At 33.1% G+C, this 27,172-nt stretch overlaps 1 protein-coding gene across 2 annotated transcripts in view; it reads right to left on the bottom strand.

The window, feature by feature from the left end:
* Positions 1–3,465: 3,465 nt before the first annotated feature.
* Positions 3,466–27,172, bottom strand: part of LOC126745031 (luciferin 4-monooxygenase-like) — a 26,499-nt gene continuing 2,792 nt past the window's right edge. The window contains exons 3-9 of one of the 2 annotated variants that reach the window (XM_050452684.1): positions 23,838–24,081; positions 23,485–23,777; positions 23,269–23,432; positions 4,252–4,392; positions 4,054–4,194; positions 3,850–3,993; positions 3,466–3,795 (exon numbers count right to left, since the gene is read on the bottom strand). In XM_050452684.1, coding sequence (XP_050308641.1) covers positions 3,522–3,795; positions 3,850–3,993; positions 4,054–4,194; positions 4,252–4,392; positions 23,269–23,432; positions 23,485–23,777; positions 23,838–24,081 — 1,401 coding nt within the window. In that variant the 3' untranslated portion in view covers positions 3,466–3,521. The remainder of the gene's footprint in view (positions 3,796–3,849; positions 3,994–4,053; positions 4,195–4,251; positions 4,393–23,268; positions 23,433–23,484; positions 23,778–23,837; positions 24,082–27,172) is intronic. The other variant, XM_050452695.1, reaches the window with a different exon arrangement.

Below are 27,172 nucleotides of genomic sequence, written 5' to 3'. Positions count from 1 at the left end.
GGTATATAAAAAATTTCCAATAAATGGATCCTAAACTTAAAAAATTTAAAGAAATTTTATATTAAACTAAAAAATATTTTAAAACAAATTTACTGCAATTTTGTACTGTTACAAAAAGAAGTACTAAAGCAGAAATTATTTTGATCAAGAAGTCTCCACTGCCTCCAGCAGTAGCTTAATATGAATTAAAAGCAGGTGCTCTCTGAGTTTGTTAAAATTCTTGTAAAAAGATTTAGTTAATGCCAGTCCTATAGTCCTTACTTTTCCATTATTTGTTGTGAATAGTCTTATCTTCTGAGGTTTATTAGTAAACTTTTTATTGCTTGCTGGATTTCTTAACGTTATTAAAACAATCCAGTGCCCTTACAGCTTCAAAAATTCAAATTCAAAAGACTTTTATTACCACTTAAACATTGTACATAGAAAATTATATTTTTTTATTACAAGAATTTACACAGTGCTAAGGGTAATGCGGACTGAACTGCGATTATAAAAACAACCGATAACACATACACGAGCTAGCGCGCATGTGCTGCTCAGACCGTTAAAACATACTCACCTAATTACAACTAAAAGAAGAATAAAGACTTTCCCAATTATAATTATTTAGAAAATAAGTCATTAAACTCTAAAAACAAATAAAAGCTAAAAGCAAAAAAGAATATAGTGTAATAATTTACTATATCAATTACATTAATATAGGTACCATTTGTGCAATAGACAGAGAGGAGGAAGGGCGGCAAAAAACACGAGCTGAGGCTGGAAAACCAGGGCAACACGATGCAAAAATGAATAGATATTCCAAAATGAACCATTTAAAATTTTATTTTTATGCCTATAAGATCAACAAGACCAGTGTTGATTTAAAAAGTAAGAACTCAAAAATAATATGGTTGCAATTAAATAAAAGTAATTAAATTATATTTTTCATAAAAATTTGGTGGTGTGAATTTGTTAAAATGCCTTTATTGCGTTAAAGTTGAGAATTAAGAAGAATTTCTTTAACATATGCAATAAATTTCTTTGGTGAACTATTTTTACTGTAATCCAGTAACTTGTTCATATGAATGCCTACATACTGGAATGATTTTTTAAAACCTGATGTTCGATGAAATGGAATTCTAATCAAGTTTGGATTTCTTACATTGTGTATATAATCATGGCGAAAAAATAAGTCTCTTAAATATGGCGGCTGACCTGATTTAATTATTTTGTAAATTAAATTATACATATGACACTTCCTTCTATTTTTCATATTTAATATAAAATGTGAATTTATATAAGGAGTAATGTGGTCCCTATACGATATATTAAAGAAAAAACGCATAAAACTATTTTGCAGTTTTTGCACCGTCCTTGACAGAGATACGGTTACTGAGTCGCCATACACAATGTTTGCATAATCCACCAAAGACAGTACAAGCGAATTGCAAAGCAAATATTTGGTGTTTGATGGTAACTGATTTTTGTATTGATATAAGTTTTTTAAACGACCGTAAGCAATTTTAATTTTGTTCTTAATGTGGGAGGCAAAGCTGATATTTGAATCGAATATAACCCCTAGATTACGTTTTTCCGCAACGGTTGGTATAACTGTTCCATTAATATTAATTTTAAAATTTTCCATGCAATCTAGAAGATGACTTTTATTTTGGGAAAGAAACATGACTTTAAAGCATTTAATTTGAGGTTATGGTTTTAAGCAAACAAAGCAATCTGATCGGCGTTAATTTTATTCTGTGCCACCTGAACGTCTGATATTTTAAAAGAATTATAAATTTGGGAGTCGTCATCAAATTGGTGCAGCTTAGAATTTTCGATGCACAGATTCATGTCCGCAACATATAAAGAGAAAAGTAAGGGACCTAATATGGAACCCTGAGGCACCCCTTTTTTAAATGACAAAAACCTTGAAAATTTAAATTTACCATTCGGACACAATGTAACCGATCTTTAAGATAAGAGCTAAAAAAAATTTAATTCTTTAAATCCTCTTTAAACCTGATAAGACTAAAAGATTTACGAAATCCTGACTGGCAATCAGTAATAATTTTTAAATTATAAACATAGTCTAGCTATTCTTTATATACGTGACGTTCTAAGATTTTTGAAATGGCTGGCAGAATACTTATTGGTCTAATGTCTTTATATTCTGTTGGACAAGGTATTTTTGGTAAGGGAATGAGTATCGCTTTTTTCCAATCATCGGGGAATTGGTTTTCCAAGATGCAGGAATTTAAAATATTGACTAATGGCTTAAGACAAAAAGGAAGACATAGTTTAAGATCTCTAATGGAAATTCCATCACCATCTATTGCATTTGACCCTATTTTATTAATAATATCGACAGTTTTATTTTCAGTTATAAGACTTATATTAAATTCCGTCTCAAAGTGACTAAATGTATTTGAATTATAAAAGTTAAGTTTTTCTAATGATTAATTCAATATCCCAATAGTAGGGCCCACGGTGTTCGAAAAAAAATTATTTAAGTCCTCGGGTAAATTGAGATTTTCCGGAATAGGGTCAAGTTCTATAGACATTTGCTTGAAAAAAGTAATTTTTTCGCGATTAATTGCGTGTTTAGTATAATTCTTTAAATGCCCCTAATATGTCAAATTCACGAGAGTTTTTTGTCGAGTATATTTTTTGCGAGCTTTGTCTCATCATTTAATTAGATATTTAATATTACTCGTTATCCACGGCGTAAATGGTCTATCCTTATATAGTCTTGTTTTAAATTCTATGCTCTTATTCCAAAAAGTGATTCAAGCCACCAGCATCTGTTTGGGAACTATGGTTATGATCAGGCCAATTTTTAACTAATTATCACTTTCACTTTATCTTTTGTCTTGTTCAAGTTTCAGCAGTTAGTCACAATAAATTGTGATACTGGTTGCCATAAATTGTCCTTTACTTAAAGAGCCCTCCCACTGATTAGAGAAAAAATACTGGAAGCCAAAAATATACAAAACTTTTATCAATATAATAAAATTATTAAACGCGCTCCAAGATGTGGCAATTGGCTTATCCTAATGGGCTAGGTACCCTCACCCCATATAGAATACACACTAAAAAGCTGACCACTTCAAGTTTTTCTGGTTTCTTGGTGATTATATCTGATTAAAGTTTTAGAACCGGAACGGAACTCTTATTTTCTAAAACAGAGTCCTTCCTAGAGATAACCGGGATAGTCTTTTGACCCGTTCTGGCTTCTTAGATTTGTTCTTTAAATTTTATTGTGATGATGAGTATAATCGCAGTATTGGCTTCGATTAAAGACCTTCATCAATTTATCCATTAGATTTTAGTTAAGCCTCTCTAAGCCATCTTTAAGAAGATTTTTATATCTTCATTTTTTACTTATTTTTTCTCAAAGTGGAATAGATGATATTCTATAATAAATGTTTTGCAAAAATTATTAATGGCCAAGTTTAGAACCATTTATGAAAATAAAACTACCAATTCAATTAAGAGAATTTATTCGTCACAAAAAAGTGTACATGTGGGGTTTTTCCTTTTTAATTTTTTTTCTTTATTTCGTCTTTTGTTTCAGTTAAAGACTGTTTTATAGATACTGCTGATTTTAAAGACGTACTCCCTTCCCAGGCACTACTGCTTGCATTAAAAGTGGTAATACTAGCTAAGCTCGTTGTGTATTCTAGCTTCACCTTAAGCAGTTGCTCTCTTAATAATCTTTTCTTGATAGTTCCAGCATCGGTCCTCGGAAATTCGTTAAAGAAAATTACGCTAGTTATTAATCTGTGGTAATTGGGTTGTTTCCTCGCAAAGTAACTAATAAAAATGATTTTTTAAATTATTATTTCTTAACATATATTATGTACTAACGCCATTAAATGATTTGAGGTCAAGACTCTATTATCAGGTTTTTTTTCGATGCAAGCAATAAGTTCCATGCTGTTACCTATAACTACGGCATCATAAACGTATGGGTGGGATACGAAACTTTCTTCTAAAGGTTTTGGTATTATTCTACAATAATCAACATATAATTAATTATTATGTTGTATTTAAAATATTTAAAAGTCTCACGTATACTTATCAAAGTAAATAATATCTTCAATTCTTCCTTCAAGATAAATCCATCCTATGTCATCGTACTTAGCCAAATCGCCTGTTTTGAAGTAGCCTTTTTCTAATGACGTCATTGTGCGAGTGTTATCTTTAAAATATCTAAATTGAAATTAAAAGTTAAAAAATATGTTTTAACATTTTGCATTTTTTACTAACCCCAACATAATTCCGTCTCCGTAAAAATAAAGTTCTCCAGTTTCATTAGGTCCAAGAGGTAAATGAGTTTCTGTATCTAAGATTTTTATTCTGCTGTTTTTTAGTAGTCTTCCTACTGATGTAGGTTTCTGCAATGCTATTCTAGAAACATAGATGAAGATATTATATTGGATACCGAGGAAAAAAAAGTTGAAATTTGATCCATAAAATTTGCAGTTTTTTTGATATTTTAATACTGACAATAACTCTAACTTTTTTTTATCAAAGATGAGATTTCAAGAAGCGTTAAAGAAAGCGTTACAATAAATGGACAGCTTTTATACAACATCTGTTTTGCAGATGACACCATCATAAAACAAATATTTAAATTACGCATAAAGAAAGCATTCCTAAAAATCAATTTAAAACAAAAATCTCTAATAAAAAATATTAATTTAAAGCTCAATATAAAACATTTAAATGTCTTCAGCTCTGCTATATGGAAGCTTGAAACGCTTTTGGAAATAATGCACAATGAAGTGCAGAAAGTCCCAGAACTTCTCCAATCTTCTGCCAATGAGGTAAAGATGTTATAATGTAAAAAAAATTTAATGGTCGTTTTACCATTAAGGATACTATGATACCAGGAAGTGCCTTGAATGTAAAAAAAAATATCATTGCTTCGAATTTGGATATGCTTATCCCGGGGTTTGGGCTCTTGTCTTCGTAGACAGCTTCTTTGTTTCCGGACCATATGTAAAAAACCACTATTATTGATTATAAGTAATCACGCTGTCAAATAAGATGCAAATAAAAATGTTTATTAAATATTTATATTGTCACATTGTTAAAGGACTCATGCAAAATCTATGGAATATTTTAATTATTGATTCCTGTCGTTTCAGCGAGCCCTCAAATGTTCCAACCGTTGATTGAATAATAGTCTCCCATATTCTCATTCAACGTTCAAACAATGATCAGCATGGATTAATTTACCACTTAAATATTTTATTTATTTTTAATGTTAGGCTGTTCCAAACGCCATTTATTTTTAGTCGTTTCACCTTCTTATTTGAACCGTTTACACTATTCAAATACTCGTGTGCGGGATACTCATTTATTTCTGTAGCCTTTTTTTAATCTTGCAAAACTTTTATGGCTTCAGTTTAACAAAGCTTGAGGTTAACTCTGTCTGATCAGTTGGCATTTTCCAACCAATGACTAGTCCGCATTAACCTACGTTTTTCCATTTTGAGTCTTAGTAGTCAGGTTTCTACAGACTTGGTACCAATAAATTATATAGTTGGCATCAGCAAAAATACTTCCCTATATAATAATGTAAGAAGTTAATAATAATAATCTCCTCCAATATCTTATAGCATTTTGGCGTATTAAGTCATAATTATGGCTAGAGAAAGTATGCGAATGTAGTCATATCATGTAGTTATACAGGGTGTCCGGAAAGTAATGGGACATTGAACAATAGTAGATTCCTTACGTCAAAATAATGTAATTGAGATCAACTTGCCTTATCCTAACTTTAATAGTAATTGAAATACAGGGTGTCAATGTATTATTTGATTTATCGTTGTTTTCTCATAGGTCCTAAACCAAATGATAAACTGACATGAAATTTAAAACATACGAGTCTTTTAAAAAGAAAAATAAAATTTCGTATACATTTTTTGTGTTTTTTAAATCCCCTAACTTTTTTGCAGCTCCGTATATTGGTTTGAAAAGTAACAAAATAATTTCCTTTTTTAATATTACATAAAAAATATATACCTTATTAAAGTCGCTAGGAGCAAAAATTTTCGAAATAATCGCAATTTTAGGTTTTCATAATATGTGAATGACTTAAATTTACTAGATATTTAGCAATGCAATCCTAAATAAAATAAAATTAATACCTAAGATTATTGATATTTATGTAAAATTTGAATAGTTACTAAATAAAAAAAATATTACGACTTTTTGTTCACTCTTATATCATAACCATAGTAAATAATATTTATTCATTTTTTTAAATTTTATTTTCAAACAAATATACCAAAAACAATAATAAACAGAGAAACATCACATAACGCTAGTATAACAACTGTTCGAAATGCCCTCCATTAACTTCAATGCATTTTGAAATACGCTAATAACAAATGACTGCCGTATTTTAAAAAGAAAATTATCATTATTTTTTGATATATTTAATTCACAATTTTTACATTTAGTTCATTTAGATGATTTATAGAACTATCATAAGCAATTGATTTTAAATATCCCTAAATACAGCCAAGGCAAAGGCACAGCATAAAGAAACGTTTATACGATAAGTTTCTTTATGCTGTGGCAAACGTCCTCCACGGCCAATCTATCGTTCGGGATATTGTTCGTCAAGGTAATTGCGTACGAGTTAAATTAGGTGGTAGTCATGGGGGCCTATTATATGGTTTCCAATAATACCAAACCAAATGTTAAACTTTAACTAATAGTTAAAATTTAAACTTTAAATTCATGCTGGAAATGACGAGTGACAACTGAATGGGGGTTTTCAGTATCCCACATATGAGCATTTCTAAAGTTAAATACACCGTGTGTCATCTGTAAATAACACTCTGCTAAGCATTGGATCTGCGTTTTGGATATTTTTAAACTGACGACAAAACTGCATTCTGTCTGGCAAATTTGGTGGGATCAAACACTGAACTGGTGTAAACTGGTAGAACAAATTGATAGAGGCTTCTAATTCTTTCTGAAGTATTTTGCCAACACATGATTTGCTTACACCTGTAGCTGCCGCTATTCGCCTAGTACTTAACCCGGGATTTTCTGCTACGCGGACTAAAATTTCTTCTTTCTGTTCTTGCGAAATATTTCCTGATACCTCCATCTTGCATGCCGTCCATTAAAACTTACTTGCGCGTAAACACAAAGCATCACGCATCTCCAAATTGGTAAACAAATTATGCCTAGGCATTTCTTAAAATGATTAAACTTAAGAGAAAAACTTTTCACATAAATAATACAACCACTTGTCTCCAACGCCAACTGCCAAACATGCGATTTAAATAAAGTAGTAAATAAATATTATTTTAAACATTTTTTTAAATGGTGATTATGTCGAAAATGGGTGCTTCTAGTGACTTTAATAAGGTATACATTTCCATATATACCATCCATCCGGGTATGGATGGATTATATCCATGCCTTTTGCAAAACGGGTTAGAAGTACTAACCCTACACGTAGTCAGACTATTCAGGGCGTCCCTTGCTCAGGGCTACGTCCCAAAGTTATGGCGTCAAGTGAAAGTCGTCTTCATTCCGAAACCCGGAAAAAGCGATTTTACAGAGCCCAAATCGTACCGACCTATCAGCCTTACCAGCTTTATGCTGAAGGCGATAGAGATGCTGATTGATCGGTACCTTAAGGAAAGGATCCTGGTCAACAAACCACTGCATGTGCATCAATGCGCCTATCAGGCGGGCAAATCCACGGACCTGGCCCTACACCACCTCGTTAGGAAGGTGGAGGGTGCTCTGGGTAGTGGCAAGGCCTGTCTGGGTGCGTTTCTAGATATTGAAGGGGCGTTCGACAACACCCCTTTCGCATTAATCTGCCAAGAACTCGAGAGCCGCGGCTCAGAACCCTGTTTGGTTAGCTGGATAGAGGCCATGTTCTCGAAACGTCATGTATCTGCCCAGCCCAACAACGAGATAGTCGAAACGTTAGCGGCTAGGGGCTGCCCGAAGGGAGGAGTATTGTCCCCTACCTTGTGATGCCTTGTGGTCGACAGCCTGATAATTCTTTTAAACAATGCTGGACTATACACACAGGCCTACGCTGATGATCTGGTAATCCTTTGCCCAGGGAAAGACGCCGTCTCAATGCGGGGCCCTATGAGGAGAGCCCTGCGTATGGTGGACATATGGTGCTTCTCGGGGGGTCTCAGGATTAACCCCAAAAAAGCAGAGCTCCTACTATTTACGAGGAGACGTAACTTTGGCACGCCCCCTGTTATATCTCTAGGTGGAGTGCAGCTGCATTACTCCAGGACAGTTCGATTTCTGGGAATCAAGTTAGATCCCAAACTCTCCTGGCACGATCTGCGATCATGCTAAAGAAAAGAGAAAATCCTAAGCTGCGGACACCGCAATACAGTCGTATCAATATGCTCGGACAGCGGAGCTGCCATTAAGGCTATCACGGCCGCAAAGGTAAGCTCCAAGCTTGTACTAGAGTGCATAAAAGTCCTGAAAAAACTGGTACAGGTTGGATGCAGGGTCCAGCTCGTCTGGATACCTGGCCACGCAGGCCATGCAGGTAATGAGGAAGCGGACTCTCTTGCCAGACTGGGATCCGCGAATGTGCCGATGGGGCCGGAACCCATAGTTGGTATCGCCAAATGCGTTGCGGTCGCGTCAATGAAGGGTCTGCGGGAAGATGGACTGATTCCCCTGGTATGAGACAGGGCAAAGCGCATATAGGTGGGCCCTCTGCCTGTCTCACCAAAAATCTACTACGCCTAAAAAGACGCGAAATTCGGCTAGTGACAGGTCTTTTAACCGGTAACTGGCACTTAAAAAGCCATCTCCATACTAAGGGTATTGCGGACAACCCGGAATGCCGATGGTGCTGTGAGGAGGATGAAACCGTTGACCATGTAGTCGGGGAGTGCCCAGCACTCACGCGCACCAGGTCAAAGTTTACTGAATAAAATACAAGTTGCTTCACTCGGCGAAAAACCTTTTATCTTTCGATCTCAAAGGCAGGCCGCCGAGCTCTTCGCCGACGGGGAACTAGCAAAAAATGTAAAGGGGAATTCTGGTAAAAGGTACCTATTATTTTACGAGTTTCGTTTAATTCGAACTGTAGGGGAAGACGGAGCACGATTTTATAATAACTTTATTATCTGGAATAAAATTATTATTTAATGTACCTACTTGGGAAAAATATGTAAATTGATAATACTATAAATTATTTGTTTTTATAACCACAAACTAAATAAATTTTACATTATCAAAGTTTACCTAATTCAAGAACTAAATGGTTAAATTTTTTTTGTTAATAATTAGGTACTTAGGTATCTTATTAAAGGTTGTTTTGGTACGACTGGTTTCATTAGGATTTATTTTTAAATCAAAGTCAAAAGTTTGTGTGAAAAAATGCATATATTACTGTTACTAAACTTAACAACTAAAGATAGACATAACTACCAAGCAATGACATGTTTGAATTTTAAATGGTTGATTACTACACTTTTTGACGTTTTTGTTATTTTGTCAGACTAATAATAGCATTACCAAAGACATTATAAGTAATAAACGTAATGTTTCATTCATAATTAGCCCAATAATGTGGAATTTTATTGTTTTAAAATTAGTAGTGAGAGAGAAAAGGATGGAGAAAGGATTGTGTAGTGTACAAATAATTTTCTATATCTATATGTGTGGTTTTCGTCGCTCTTGTGCAATTTTAAATAGAGGCGAAAAATGTCATTATATAATTAATTAATCGTAATATTTTTCATGTGACGACGCTGGTGGTAAAAATACAAAAGTCTTTTGCTGTTTAAACGTAAACAAATAAACTTACCGATGAAATTTGGATTTTAATGCTCTACTCTCTTTACTACACAAGAATGCACCATGATCGTTTATTTTGGCATTAATTTTATCCAAAAAAGCACGAAAACAACAAAAAACTGATAAAACACACTCTAAACACAAAATACAGCCTTAGACTCAATAATTTAAAGCGTTTATTTGTTTTAATTCCTTGGCAACATCGCTGGAGATTCATTCATTCTCATCTATACATAAAAAACAGTCTTTTGCTTTGTCATTTAAAAAACGCGATTTCAATTCTGTTAATCGAAAAATAAAATCATTAAATCCTGGATTTATTGGCCAGTTTTTTGTGAAACGTTGAAGAGTGGACTTTGACGGCAAACGGCACACGGATGACATTTTTTTATAGGGTTTTGGTCCAACAAGGTATAAACTCATAGCAAATTGTTTATATTCATTTGTGAGAGCCTTCCTTTTCCAGAGTTTTAATTTCTTTTCTTAATTGAATTTTTCTTGGAGTCATTGCCGAAATCTTCATTGACGTTTGACAGAACTTATCTTGAAAGTAACATTTATTTTAGATATACGACACCTGTTTTAATACAACATTAACATTTAACTGAAAACAAGATTAAAATAATTTAAAAAAATTTAAGGTAATGTTTTTTGAAATTTATTGAACTTTACCCCAACTGAAATAATAAAATCTAACAAAAAATATAGATTTTTTTACTCAGGAGCTAAAAAACTATTATAGGGGTAGCGTCGTATTCATTATTAAATTACTAGGTTTTTTTTAATTTTTATTGTACTTTAAGTAAAACATTTAAGTATAGTGCAAGTGTAATTGTTTTGCATATTATAAAAAAGTTCACAGTGCCGATTCTGTCACTTACCTGTATTATTACATACATCCGTCTGGACAGAAACATTAACCTGCATCCGAGTGTCAGTTTGCACGGAAGCGTCACTGAATTCCTTCCTTAATGTGTGATTTGCAATGATGTTAGAATTATCTGTGCCTGGAAAAATAGTATGTAAATTTGTAAATAATTCTGATTTCCCTATACACCAAAAAATTGCAAATATTAAAAGGTATCTTCTATAATACATATTGCAATTATAAGTGCACAAATTAGAAGAAAACATAAAACATACTTGTCGATACTCTGGTCAGGAACAATGTAGGAATTGCGTCGGGTCTAAGACTGCTCTCCGCAAAATGCAAGCTACAGATATTAACCCTTTTATAACATTGTTCAGGAGTAAGATCGGCATATCTATGTTCGCCAGTAAATCCCAAAATACCTTTCCAGAGTTGGCACCTATAATCCATTTTTTATATTAATTTAAAAAAAGAAACAGGAACCAGATTATAAAGTAACTAGGAATGCAATCATGAATTTAATAAACAACTAATTCCAATGTACTTACCTATTTTCATTTTTCGGACATCTAAAAAACATTAAACCACTTCCACGCTTTGTAAAACAACTGTCTACCGAACAATAAGTCGACATTTTAATATAATAGATTATAATAATTTGCTAGTCCACTGAGTCCACCCGGTACAACTAGTAATAAAACGCTCGCACATCAAAACGATTTAAACTCTACTCACTGTGTAACTCAACAGATTCGATTGTAGGAGCGTCGCCCGGCAAATGAAGTGAGGGGCGGTGAATAGGTAATTCGGCGCGTGGAGCCGAGTGAAGCAACTTGTATTTTATTCAGTAAACTTTGGCCAGGTTCAAATACTTGGGTAGCACTTTCAGTGTACCGAGCGACTTTAAGTCCTTCAGACCAAAGAGCCTTATCGGTTTCTGTAAGGCCGTTGGGCTCTGGTAACCCCCGGTGGGGCATGACGGGTCCATTAGGAGACCTATATGCACAACTGCCTTTTCGACAATTCAATTCAAGGTATACATTTTTTATGTAAAATTAAAAAAGGAAGTTATTTTGATATATCTTAAACTGATATACGGGGCTGAAAAAAAAAGTTAGGAGTTCTAAAAAAGTAAAAACTATCGCAACGAGCGCACGCTACCGAAAAAACAAAAACTTTATAAGAAATTTTATTTTTCTCTTTAAAAGACTCATGTGTTTTAAATTTCATGTCAGTAGGTCAGTGGGTTCAGGACCTATGAGAAAAAAACGATAAATCAAATAATACTTTGACACCCTGTATTTCAGTTAATATTAAAGTTAGGATAAGGCAAGTTGACCTCAATTACATTATTTTGACGTAAGAAACCTATTGTTATTCTATGTCCCATTACTTTCGGGACATCCTGTATATCTATATTTATATCTATATTTATATTTATATGTTCTATATTTATAGAATCTTAAAGAATTAAATCTATTGGTCAGTGGGTTCACAAATAGATTTAATTCTGTGAGATTGTATAAAGATTCAAGATACTGGTTGTGTTGAAATTTTGAAAATCTAACATATCGTACTGCAAATAAGAAGGAGAACAGAAAAGATCGAAAAATGAACCACAAAATGTTCGAGTGAGAAATATTTGTGTATGTATGTGACTATGTTGCTCCATTTCTCCAACATTTTTGTCCAGTAACTGGCAGAGAAGGAGCCTGTTTTGAGCTTGTGAGTAAAATTTGAGGTTTTAAGTGACAACTTACTTTGTAATTACTATTAATAAACGTTAAAATAACAAGTTTTTTATAAGCTTGAAAGTCATCTAATTTATCTCTAGAAAAAAATGCTATTTAAATCAGAAATATAAACACAGGCAACAGGCAAGTTATTCAACTGACGGTTAAAGAAATATATTATTATTTTTTATCTCATAATATGAATTAAAAGAACAATATAATCAATAAAAGTTAGGAAACTACATATTTTAGTCGATATGGCTTGTATTTAAGAATGTTTTCATCAGGTGGCGCTACGTATATATAAGTTGGTTCTTATATTAATATATACATCTTATGATGTATACATAAGTAAATATACGAATTTACTAAATAAACAAAAAAATACGAAATATATTATTAAATATATTAAATATATAAATATACGAAATATATTAGTAAATATACGAAATATATTATTATTTTTTATCTTATAATATGAATTAAAAGAACAATATAATCAATAAAAGCCTTCGATCAACAAAGTTGAAAAAACTTAGGAAACTACATATTTTAGTCGATATGGCTTGTATTTAAGAATGTTTTCATCAGGTGGCGCTACGTATATATAAGTTGGTTCTTATATTAATATATATATCTTATGATGTATACATAAGTAAGAAAAGTAATAGATATGACAGACATTGAGAAGGAATGCTCTAAACTCTTTTCTTGAATTGAGGTGATACTGTAGAGTATTTACTGTTCGTCAAGGTGTAAATTAAAACAATATATACACCATATGGCACCATAGCCAATTGATTTATGGAGATACTTATACTACTAAACGCAGAAAAAGAACAAAATGAATAATCTTTAACACAATGAGGCAAATTGTTCCACAAATGAACTGCAACGTAACTTAATGATTTTTGAAAAGCTGCTGTTGTATGCTGAGGAACCCTAAAAATATTAAACCGTCTGGTATTATGGTTGTGTTCATGCACATTGAACAGTTTTCTTAGATATGGTGGGTTTCCCGATTTTAAAATTCTGTATATGAAAGAGTACATGTGATATTTGCGCCTATTTGACATTGAAAGAATAAAATGAATATTAAGATATGGAGTAATATGACTTATGTAGCAAATATTAAAGGAAAAACGCAAACAGAATTTTGCACTTTTTGAATAGAAGATGAAACCGCCGAAGTAATTGCATTATTGTAGATTACATCACCATAATCAAACAATGATAATATTAAAGAGTTCCACAAAAAATACTTAGTTTCACTCATTAAGTGTAAAGCGTCACTTATTTAAATATTTTATTGTCCAGCAGGAATTCTTATAAAGATCGCGAGCTCTCTTAAAAATGCTTAAGTTTTCACTTGTAAGAAGTTCTGAAATTATTATCGTTGAACCTTTTAAGTTTCTTTTTAGATAGAACACCCGATTGCGAACCCACCGTTGAACAAAACTTACAACAACAGGTCTCGGTGTTTTCGCAGTCGAATTCTTTCTTTCCAATCGGTAGCAGAAATTGACATCGGATTTTTCAACTGGAATGCCGATTTTCGTGGTCAATAATAGAACAAGGGCCTCGCTGATATTTTGTGTTTTCTCGTCAACGCTATGTACGAGTAATGTGTTGTTGTTGGCAGACATCTTGGACCTGAAGACCTCGGTCTTAATTAATTCAACTTCTTATTTAATAATTCGAATACGGAAAATCTGTGTTCTAAGTTGGATAATTCTCCTACCTTGGTTGTTAGGAACTTTAAGTTAGATTTACCATCATTTTTATCAGCCAGCTCCTTTTTGAAATGTGACAGCTCTGAAGTGAATTTGGCGGCCATGTCCTCTATACGTGCACTAAGCGATTGAAAATCCATGCCTGAAGTTCCCTCAGGCTTTGACGGTGTCCCACCAGACTTGCAACCCTTTCGGGACATTATTAACAATCAGGAAAATATAATATTATAGCTATTGAATAAGCTGAGAGTAAGGAACAAATTTCCAAAACTATGGACGCGATATGAACGTGGTGTTTACTCGTCGCTGTACATGCGCACCTCCAAGCAGATGTCTAGATGGATCAAATACTATCAATCGTAGGAGTTACTGACACGAACTTATAAATATACCTGGACTGCCAATTCAATGAAAAGTAAATGACCACTACTAGGTGGCCGCCATTTTGCGTGATTGTGTCCTTTCGATGTTGGCCACTCCGACAAATTTTAGTTGTGCCAACTGTAGGGAAACAAAACAATTAAAGTTCTTGAAAGGTTATGTTTACAAAAATACAAAATAGAAAGTTACATATAGGTAAGAATTTAAGATAGTTGCGTTAGAGTTTTGATTTTTCTGGTACTTCTTTAAGAATTTCGTTAAAATTTATGGAAGAAAGAAATCCTCACCTAAAATGAGACAAAGTTTCAATCAACTTGGAATAGATGCATGCACTTTAAAATATTTGTTTTATCATTCTGATAATCTTGAATCTTATAAATACTAATACGATGAAAATCATGATATTCATTTAAATTTTTGCTTGTATTTACTTAAGAAATTCAATTAAAACACTTATTTTCATTCTATTTTTACTATTACGAGTTTTACTTTCCTTCCATGTACAGTGTTTCCACATTAATAGGTACAACCATCTATAAGAATCAAAATATAGATGATTTTATGAGGGTTTGTAATTATCAAGGGTTTATATAGTAAAAATATATTATTCTGTCAACAACTCAATATATGATTCTATTATAAACAACACAGATGGACAATTCACAATAATTCGGTTTTGAGAAACTGAACCAAATACTTTTAAATAAAGATAGTGATACATTATTCACGTATAAAATAAGGAGAAAGATACATCGCCTGTTCCAGACAATATAACCAAGCGTCGTTTACAAATCCCCAAAAACTGGGCAATACGCTATACTCACACGTCAAACGTCAGCGTCGTCAACTTCATTACCGATATTTAATATATTTTTTGTTGGTAACATTAAAATTTTCGACAGTGACCAACATCAAAAGGACACAAACCCTATAAAAATGGCGGCCACCATGCATGGTCATTTTTGAGTATCGTAGCCACATGCATTAGCAGTCCAGATATATTTAGAAGTTCGTGGTTACTGAACGGATTGCGGCTCTCCGTATGAAAAATAACCTACTTTGATGCATGAGTAACATAGACATCAAGAAAAATCAGAAAAGACAGTGAAAAAGAAAATGCTTAAAAAAAATTAAAAATATGATAAAAACCATTTTTTTTCCAAATTCAAGTAGACTAGACTATTATCCATCGCTCTTGTACCTGACATACTTTATTCAAATTATTGTGTTTTATAATTACTACAAAATGTAGTTAAAAATGTAAATTTTAAAATGTTCAAGAACCTATTTGCGTAATTCGTAAGTACAACGAGAAGGAAGGATCTCCCTCACGCAGCACAAAGTAAAAATAAAACTTTTTTTGACATAAAAAAAATTAAAAATAAGTCCCACAATAGAAAGCAACAGTAAGATTGCCTACATCGTTATTTCTATAAAGCGTCGAATATGCACTTTCGTGTATAAATAATTAATAGTTTTAATTTTTATAAATTCAAAGGGAAAAATCGCATTTAAACACTGGAATACCGGATTATAAATGCCACCAGACGTATACAGTTCTTTAATGATGAAATGCTCAGATTCCGGCTTTTATACTGTGAAAAAATCTTGGGATTTTCGGTCAATAAGTATTAACATTTGTGCGTTTCTTTGCTGCCAATTTGGTTATACATCATTTTAGACGTCGATAAATCGTTTGCAGAGACATATTTTCGATCACCTGAAGAGGAATACGTTTTATTCCCTCTGGTATTCTCTGTCTTAAATTCTTAGGATTATTTGGTTTATATATTTACATAAACTAAAAGTTTCATAGTATAAGCCCAGTAATCCTGAGATCTACTTAATCGGACATCTTCGGTTATTATCTGCTAGACAAGTTTACAAGTTATTATCTGACATAACAGAGAACAAAATAGTTATTGAAGTATCAAGTGTGTAAAATGATCCTTTTTTATTCATGGACAATTCCCATGAATAAAAAAAAGGATTTTGGTGGACCTGCTGGTTTCGCTTTGAGAGGATTTACAAAGCAAATTAAAGTTTGGTCAAGGGCAGTTTTAAAGAAACAGACTAAAGAATTTTTAAGGTTTCCTGTGTTATTTTGTCATAAAAATTCCAAAGAAAGGCCACATTCCAACCTGGGTAAGTTGCCCATGGCACATGGCATTTGCTCACCTCAGAAATTCCTCAGTTCAGTTTCTCACATGTAGTTTTGTTTTTAGGCCTTTTTTCTCTTACTTCTTCTTCTCCTATTTGCCCCCTTATAACTACCACTTGGGCTTCCTCATCTATTTGTTCAATTCATTACTGATATTGTGAAGGATTTGATGGTCTGAGCCCCATCGAACACACAGCTTCTTCTGGATATCCTGAAATCCATCATAGGGCGTAGTACTGGCTGGATCACTTTGTCCAACCACTACAGATGACACTGTCTTTCCTGAGACAGACCAGGTGGGCCCCATGGCCGTCTAGCCATCAAGCAGGGCAAGAACAAGGACCACAGGTATCACAGAATAATATAACCATTTAGAAGTGCAAAACAAAGGTCACACACATTATTTTTGCCATTGTTAATACTCATTGAATAATTTAATTTATTGCATAATTATATATTTACTAGTTTTACTTTAATTTTTGAGGCACCTTGTTGCCATAATCTTTGTTGGGAACTGAGTGTATGCGTATATGCGAGGTATTTTATGAATTGTACCGTATTTATGGATATAAACCGCCGGTTTTTATCAGTTTATTTAACTTTTATAAATTGCTTAATTCTAGTGAACTTGTAGATTTCATCACGATACACCAAAACACGGTATGTCAGCCGCTCGAGTAAACATTTTTTCGTTCTGCGCATTGCGTCATCTGTGTAACAGATGATGTGAATTTTTAAGCACGTAAACGTAAATACCTAATAGGCGAAAATGTATTATTTGTGTGCCATATAATGTGATTTATTTTTATTTAAAAGTTTGTTTGGCAGTTTAAGAAGACTTTTTATTATATAAATCGAGTATCGAGTATTATTATTTAAAAGATTATAGTATATTAATTATATGTTGTGTGTGTATTGTGCCGTTTTCCAATATGGTGAACTGTGCGGTTCTGGGGTGTAAAAATCACACAAAAAAGACAAAAGGAACTGAAAATATTTTCGATTTCCAAAACAAGAAGACCTTGCTAAACAATGGGTAATTAGGTGTCACCGAGGAGACAAAATTATCCTGAAAAATGGTAGGTGTTTTTTAATGACTATGAGTTTTTGCATAGTTTTTACTATTTGGTGTACAAAATTGTTCTAAGTGGTTGCCTTCTTATAATACTACCCCTATTAATAGGTACCTTCCTTTATTTTTATGAATTTACCTCTCAATAACTTGTACTTGATTTCAGCATGCATTTATTCAAAACATTTTGAACAGGATTGTTATGAAGTGCCTTTAAGATAGCGGTTACTGAATTATAATCCCATGAATACTAGGATTTTAAAAGAAGATGCTTTGCCAACTTTAAATTTGCCATTAGCGAAGTTCTCAATGTCATCACAACTAAAAGAAAATCTTAATCCAATGCTCAAACCCTCGACGAGCACAAACAGTGTATCTTATGAAGACACTAGCATCAATATGGACATTGATTCTCTACTGAAATGTAAGTTTTTTAGTATTAATAATTACATAATTTGAAATATTAGTTATGTTTAATTATTTTTAGAAATCTATGTCAAGAACACCTAGACAAAATAGAGAAACTCACAGCAAAAGTTTCAGTGTTAGGGCAAAAAAATAAAATGCTTTTAAAGAGACTTCAAAAAAAAAATCAAAGAGGGAAGTGGATGAAAACATCTTTAATGAAAATTTTCTCTCCAGGACAAATTAAAAAACTGGAACATCCTGAAAAGAAAACTGTTCATTGGAGCCCGGAGGACATTGCATCGGTCATATCTTTACGCAGTGTCAGCCCCAAAGCTTATAGATATGTACGAGCTAATGGCTATCCTCTACCAGGGCTCTCAACTCTTAGAATCTGGGCAGCCACTTTTGATTTAACACCTGATATATTACATAGTGTTATCAAAATGTTAAAGGGTTTAACATCGAATATGAAGCCCATTGATAAACTTTGTATTTTATCCTTTGATGAAGTGTATGTGTCCAACAGAATAGACATCGAAAATAAATATGAACAAAAAATTGGACCTCATAAGAGTTCCCAAACTGTAATGATACGAGGATTATTAAAAAATTGGAAACAGCCCATTTTTTTTCAATTTGATCAACCAATGACAGCTGACATTATAAAAAGTACAATTATAGAATTGTATAATGTGGGGTTAACTGTGGTGGCAATAGTCAACGACATGGGTCCTATGAACATGGGTTTATGGTCGCAGCTGAATATTGGACATACGAAAAATTGCCATTTCATTCATCCCTCAGATGAAAGTTTAAAAATTTTTGTGTTTACAGATGTCCCTCATTTAACTAAGCTGGTTCGTAATCACCTTCTTGACCAAGGATTTACTGTAAACGGGGAAAAAATCGACAAGGTATGTTTCCAAACACTTCTAGATTGTTCAATATCTGAATTAACAATTGCGCACAAGATAACCGAATACCATTTAAATGTTACTGGAGCAGAGCGACCAAAAGTTAGGCCAGCGGTGCAGCTATTGTCAAATTCAAATGCAAAAGCGATAAGATACCTTGGGGAAAATGGATATATGCCAGATAACGTAACATGGAAAAGTGTAGCAGACATTTGTCAATTATTTAATGATTGGTTCGATTTATTGAATTCAAGAAATAAATTTTCAGGGTGCATGGAAAAAAATGCCTTTGGTACAGAACTGAGAGCCCAACAAGACTTACTAAATCAAGTCTCAAATGTAGTTCTGGGTATGACCGTTGGCACCCATAAATATTTGCTTCCTTTTCAAAAAGGTATAATTTTAACCAACAGGTCTATGATAGGTTTATTTGAGTACGTGCAAAAGAGATTTGGTATTGAATACATTTTAACATGAAGGCTGAACCAAGATGTGCTTGAAATTTGTTTTTTCATACATTCGAGGAATGGGTGGGTCAAATGATCATCCCAGTGCCCTAGATTTGGTGTATCGCCTGAGATGGTACATACTCGGGAAAAATTCCTCTGCAATTTTCACAGAAAATACTAATACTCAAGAAACTATAGAGCCGTGCTTGCTTAAGCCTTTACAAGTAACATTAGAACCCCACCCCAAAAATGAAGTTTGTTTAACGCAAACAGTTCTTTTTAGCCTGACAAAAAATTCAAATATCGATACCGACAAATTTCTTGACCCGGAAGAGGTATTGTTAAAACGTTTCTGAGCCGGCATACACAGAAATACATATTTCTGAGGCAGAAGGTAACGCTGAAAGTAACGAACTTCTGAAAACTTTCGAGTTAAAAGATAGAGTTAACGAGGATGCCTTAACGTACATAGCAGGATATGTGGCCTACAGATTCAAGGACAAATTTAACCTAGGTATTGAAAGAAAAAAAATTACAATTGACAGAGTGTCATAGAATTGGCTTACATTTATTTCCAGAGGAAACCTTTTATATCGAAATGAGGAGTTATTAAATGCTACTAGGATTTTGGAGGTTGAATTCCAAAACATACATGGAGCATCATTGCTGAGCGAAAAATATTTATTTAAAAAGTTGGCAAATCAAACAATGGCCAAACTTACAACTGAAATCCCATATGAAGTTCTTTTGTGTTTACGTAGAACTAGAGATTTGAATCGTAAAATTAGTTTTTTAAACATTAAAAAACGATTAGAACGCAAAATGTCAAAGTTTACTAATGTTAAAAAAAAAAATAATACTTAATTATGGAAAAAAATATATAAATGTGTCCTTTTATTACTTTTATCATGTTTTCAATAAAAGCAGTTTTTATTTTTAAACAAAATGTACCTACTTAAAATGTATTTCTGTTTTATTTGAAAATTATTAGTCATAATAAAAGTGTAGACATATTAAAATAAAGAAAAAATTAAAAAACATGTATTAACTACTTCAAGTTGTGTTTTATTTATTTTTGAATTTAATTACTCATAGGTTTACTTATTCATAAATTTTATTAACAAAAAGTTTTTTTTTTAATTTGTTCCACTAATAAATCTCGAATAGATTTTTTCGATTCTTTACACTGTCCTACGAATTTCAAGTCAACCCAACTCCATAATCCTCTAAATACGTAATACATTTTATTAATAATTATAACATTTTGGTTGTATTTTACAGTTAATAGACTTTTCCTGTATATTCTATAAAATAAAACAAATAATACTAAATAAAATTTTGCCCCCCTTAAACTATTAATTCAGCAAATGAATAAATTTTATCCGTTTCTATCCCCCATGTTTTGATGTATCGTGGATTTCATATGATTAATATCCATTTTTTTATTTAGCCTTTGACACATCACATTTAAACTTTGACAGGTTAGGTTATTTGTCAATATACTAAAGCTGAATTTGCGGATTACCTTTTAATACTTCCTTTTATTAGCGGCCGTCAAAAGACGCGAGTCCATTGTAGCCGAGGAAGAAGAGGAACTTTCTTTTGCTGACCTAAATTAGTTGTGGTTTAAATTATTTAGAGATATTTCCTGCTTTCAGTTCAGGGCCAAGATTTTGAGGGTCATTGCACGAGGGTAGCAAAGCAGGTGGGCTTATAGATACACATTCGGTAAAGTTTACCCACACCACTCTTGTGGGCTAGCTGGAGGCAATTTTAAACCCCGGATACCCCTATTTTGCCATAAGCCACCCTTAATTTAACTTAATTAATTAATAATAAACAACATTCTTTTTTTTCTGTAATATACTTACCCGGAAAATGTTTGCTATGAACTTGCTATGATTCTCCACATCTAGCTGAACGTTCAACACAGCATCTTTAGATACGTTCCGTAGTTTTTCTTAAGGCCAATCATTAACTTTAGCATATTTCTTAGATTTTGATTGATTTAGTTTTGCTTATATAATAATTTATACTGAACAAGTTATTTTTTTCTTATTGTATATGAACCCTCATCATAAGAAGTTCAATACATTTCTTTTCCAACTAAGGCGTTTCTTAAATTAGGAAACGATGAGCCTTTGTTAAGCATGTACTAAGATTAAGAACTTATAAATATATATAATATAAATACCATAAAATATAGTTATTTTTTAATAATAGTAATAATAATAATATACAGGGTGATTGATGGTTGATGGTACCTTAGACGTTTAAGGAGAACGGAAAAAATTTTTTTTTTTAAATTTGGCAACATGGGTTTTAGCTGATGATCTAACGATTAAAAATATTTTTAGCGATGCAGCGTTGCCGCTTATACCAAAAAGTAGTAGCAACTTTGTTATTTTAAATGGAATACCCTGTATATTTTTTTATTTTCCAATCCGCTATCACTTTATGATTGGTTCTGTATAAGGTGTTTCTATACCTATCTTTAGTGGTTTTCAAAAAATTAAGTATTTTCTTTATTTTTTGACGAAAACATAGATCCAAATAAATTTGTATTACTACGGCACTGGACCGCGCAGAACCTTGAAATTATAGACATAATTTATGGAAGTATTGTACATTATTTTTCACTATGAAAATTTGTTCTACGTTATACAGGGTTGCTCAAAATTAGTGATTTTACCGCTAGATACAAAAATGGTAAAAAGTGCATTTTTTTAAATGGAACACCCTGTAAATTATAACATATTCTAAAAGGAAATTAAAATCCCTGTCTAAGCAATTTTCTGTAAAAATCGGAATATTTTGACATATTTGCTTTAGTTGGCCATGAAAGGTCATGATGAAACAATGCTATGCTATTGATGTTTGACAGTGACATTTAGTTGATTAATAGTAACTACGCTTGGGTGTTTTTTTTAAATAGTGACCTAAAAATTCATTAAAATGGAAAGAAATAGTTATTTAAATGAAGTTTTGATGAATCTATTTATTATTCATGGACAATGTGACAAAATTGTAGCAAGTTAATCGTTAGATCATCAGCTAAAACCCATGTTGCCAAATTTTCAAAAAAAAATATTTTCCCTTCTCCGTAAACGTCTAAGGTACCATCAACTATCAATCACCCTGTATAGAGTCAATTCATTGCACCGTCAACTTCAGGCTTATGATGAAACTGTTCAATTCAAAAATAACATCGGTGTCGTAATTTTACTTAAGATACGCGGTTTATATTGTCAATTATGAGTCTTTCCATTTGCTTGAAGTTGCCTTGTGGTGTGAAAGGCAAACGTTTAGTAGATTCGAGACGTAATTCATTCTAAATGCAAGCCTCATTAGATAGTAAATAATTTATAGGACTACATTAATCCTCTGTATGTAAGTTAATAAGTTTATAGGGTAGTCTAATGACAATAGTCCTCTACCTCTGTAGTGGCGTAGGTTGTATATTATATTTTTTGTACTGATAATTGAGGATTGATGCTACGACATATATGTACTATTTTCCTTCCTTTAATTATCTCAACAATATTTCACAATTCTTTTTAAAAAACTTCAGTAATTAATTTATTTAAACCTATACTATTATACGTATGATCATTCTTATCAGAAGAAAGTAAATTCGTAAATCGTTATTAAATGTAAGATAACAATACATAGTTAAACTCTCAAATAGCATCAGCAAATCTTTATGTGAATATTTGCGCTATTCTCAAAAATTACTTACTCGTACTCTGATGCTGGAACTCCAGATATTATACCAGCCTCTGTTACAACGTATGATTGTAAAAACTTCACATTTGGTAAGGTTTTTCTCATTAGCATCATATCTTCTAATGAAGTATTTACTACTCCTACTAATATACATTTTAAACAAGCTAGATTATAATCCTAAAACAAATTTAGTTTATGTAATGATGTTTATGATAGAGGATCAAATTACTTTAACAGCAACATTCTCAATGAGCCTTAGTGCCAACTCAGTTCCCAGTACCGCATGATCAATCACAAAATCATGAATCATCTTACAAGCTCCCCTTTCATTAAAACACGTAGTCATAATCCGTGTTACTCCATATTCTATTGATGTACAAGCAAGTATTGTTTGAGTAATCCAGGATAGAGGAAGAAACGAGATAACCTTTGATGGATTATCAAAAATTTCCATTAAATTAAACATCTGCAGAAAGATGTTGTGGTGGGAGACACACACTAGTTTTGGTTCACCTGTAGTTCCTTAAATAGTTATATAAAATCAACTCTAGTTCAAAATCCATTTTTATTAATATACTTTACCTTGGGTGGGCATAACAAATGCAACTTCTTTTTCAACATTTTCAATAAAATAGGGCTGAAAATTGGTATCTTCTCTAAATGGAAAGAGCTTGGAAAAATGTGTAGTGCCAGCAATTTGGTTGCCGAAATTTACTACTTCCGATGTCATCTTTAAAGTTTGTAAAATTCGTTCTATTTGACTTACAGTCCTACTATCGCAAAAGCACATTTTTGGCTTTATTTTTTTCATAATTTCAAGGCATTCCTGAAAAAAATGAGATAAAATATTGCAATCGTCAAAATTTAAAATTTAATAAAAAAGTGACATATCAAGTCGACAACATTTAGGGACACATAAGATATACTTCTTGTCATTGGTAGGATATGCTCTATTCTTCTAGATGGAGAAAATCAGTTTTGTCTCACAGCATGAAAGATTCTAGCGAGTTTATCGAGCTATTTGTCACGTATATAGAAATGTTAGTATATAGAAATCACCTTTTGGAGATTGGGCTCTTGAAAACTCAGCAGGTGGTATCAACAGTCACTGACTCCAGGAATGTGTACGACATTCAATATTTTCTAAAACCTGGTTGCTTGACTCGTGATTTGGTACTAACTGCTTCAGCTCTTGCTTGCTCTAACTGCTTCAACTCTTGCTCAGCCAAGATAACACGCGAGTGAATAGGGAGCTGGGACAGAAGACAATCTAACCTGTCAAGAAACAGACTGATATCCCCAGAGGGCGGACGGTATATACAAATAAGTACAAATTAAACAACTTACAAAAACACACCGAACACTCAAAAACCCGTTCAACTGAGGTATCACTAAACTTATCAACGGTACAGAAAAAGTTTTGAAAATGTCTCCTAATTAGAACAGCATTCTAATTAGAGCTGTCATTCCATGCAGAGAGTTTTTTCTATAATAAACTGACAGTGGTACATACTCATCAATACAAAAACATTCATTAGGTCTAAGCCAATGTTCTGTTAATATAACAATGTCAGGAAAATTAAAATTAGCAAGCAGAAGTTGAAGCTCATCCACCTTATTCCGAAGGGATTGAATATTTAATAAAAATGCACTACAATGCTTTAATTTTGATATTGCAGTTGAATGAAGGGGAGCTTCAACCTCTACGGTCTCATCTATAAAAAAGAGTGAGAACCAGTTACACGCTCAGACGCAATTCCCACGCTTTCGACAAAATTAGGTGATCTATTTAGTTTTAGATGCTTAGAATTATACAGTGGGTTTAGAAAATATTTTTTTATGTGGCCATCTTGGTAAAATTGGAAGCAAGAACGATTTGGTGATCTTGTGGTTGAACGGAACATATTCTCCGACATCTATTATTAACGATTTTATTATTCCTTGTAAAAACACTACTTTCCTCGTTATGACAAGCCCTTGTTTTGGACCAGGTTGCAGTGTCGTATATAATAGTAATCTGTCATTATATAAAGCTTTCCATAGAAACAGCATTGACCTAAGTCGAATACTTGAATGCAATTATGCTAATCATTTTGCTGATTTGGCTTGTATATTACATGGCCACATAAAAAAATATTTTCTAAACCCACTGTATAATTCTAAGCATCTAAAACTAAATAGATCACCTAATTTTGTCGAAAGCGTGAGAATTGCGTCTGAGCGTGTGACTGGTTCTCACTCTTTTTTATAGATGAGACCGTAGAGGTTGAAGCTCCCCTTCATTCAACTGCAATATCAAAATTAAAGCATTGTAGTGCATTTTTATTAAATATTCAATCCCTTCGGAATAAGGTGGATGAGCTTCAACTTCTGCTTGCTAATTTTAATTTTCCTGACATTGTTATATTAACAGAACATTGGCTTAGACCTAATGAATGTTTTTGTATTAATGAGTATGTACCACTGTCAGTTTATTATAGAAAAAACTCTCTGCATGGAATGACAGCTCTAATTAGAATGCTGTTCTAATTAGGAGACATTTTCAAAACTTTTTCTGTACCGTTGATAAGTTTAGTGATACCTCAGTTGAACGGGTTTTTGAGTGTTCGGTGTGTTTTTGTAAGTTGTTTAATTTGTACTTATTTGTATATACCGCCCGCCCTCTGGGGATATCAGTCTGTTTCTTGACAGGTTAGATTGTCTTCTGTCCCAGCTCCCTATTCACTCGCGTGTTATCTTGGCTGGAGATTTTAATATTAATTATTCAGAGGTTTCTTTACCGCAAAGAATTTCTCTTGATGGAATCTTCAAATCATTTGCACTCACCATGCATGTTAATGCACCCACTCGTATTTCGTCCTCTTCATCGACCACTATTGATTATTTCTGCAGTAATTTGGACGGTGTTACCTGTTCAGTGCACTCAGCGGGTATATCGGATCACGAGGGGGTGTATGTCCAATTCCCTGGTGACTTTAAAGACTTTAAAAACAAATCTGGCCGCCGCATTGGGAGAGTGTTTAGCGGGAACAATTTGAATTTATTTTCTCAATCCATTTCGTCTGTTAACTGGAATGCAATTCGGGCTGCTCCACAACCATTTTCTTCCTTTTATTATACATTACGTGATAAAATAAATATCTGCTTTCCCTTGGTTAGACTTAAATCCAAGAGACGAAAACCATGGATCACCGCGGTACTAAAAACATCTGCCCAAAATTTGCGATGCTTAGCAAGACTTCGCAAATCCATTGATAATCAATTCATCAGGTCTTATTTTCAGGATTATCGGAAAATTTATAGGCATCTGATAAAAGTCAGAAAGGAACTGTATTACAATGAGCGCTTAGATTCGTCCGGTAACAGACAGAAGGAAAGTTGGTTGGTTATATCGTTAACGAATGTAGGCAGTCTTCTCGTCGGCGGTTGGTTGACTCGAACTTGGGGCCCGATGATTTCAATGACTATTTTTCTAATATTGCTGAGAAGTTACTGGAAGCAGTTCCCAGTGACGGCGATCCATTGCAGTATCTTAATTGGAATGCTATCAACCAATCATTCTTTTTCCACCCTGTAGATGCCACCGAGGTCCTTGAAACAATTCAGTGCTTGAAGAATCATAGGTCTTCGGGTTCCGATGGTATCTCTTCACGTCTGCTGTTACTTCTGCCTGCGAGCGCTTTGGGTACTTTGGTTTGGGCAATCAATCAGTCATTTCTTCAGGGCGAGTTCCCATCCTGTTTAAAGGAAGCTATGATTATCCCTCTTTATAAGAGTGGTAGCTTGGACCGACCCTCTAACTTCCGTCCCATATCAATTTTGTCTACCCTCTCCAAGGTTCCTAAGCGGCTTGCAAAAAAGAGAATTGTCTCTTTTTTGACCAAATACAATGTGCTGTCCCCTAATCAGTATGGATT

Source organism: Anthonomus grandis, chromosome 1 (assembly GCF_022605725.1).
Source record: "Anthonomus grandis grandis chromosome 1, icAntGran1.3, whole genome shotgun sequence".
NCBI classification, from domain to species: domain Eukaryota; kingdom Metazoa; phylum Arthropoda; class Insecta; order Coleoptera; family Curculionidae; genus Anthonomus; species Anthonomus grandis.
The sequence above is the reverse complement of the archived record's forward strand: the minus strand, read 5'-3'. Positions and strand labels throughout refer to the sequence as shown.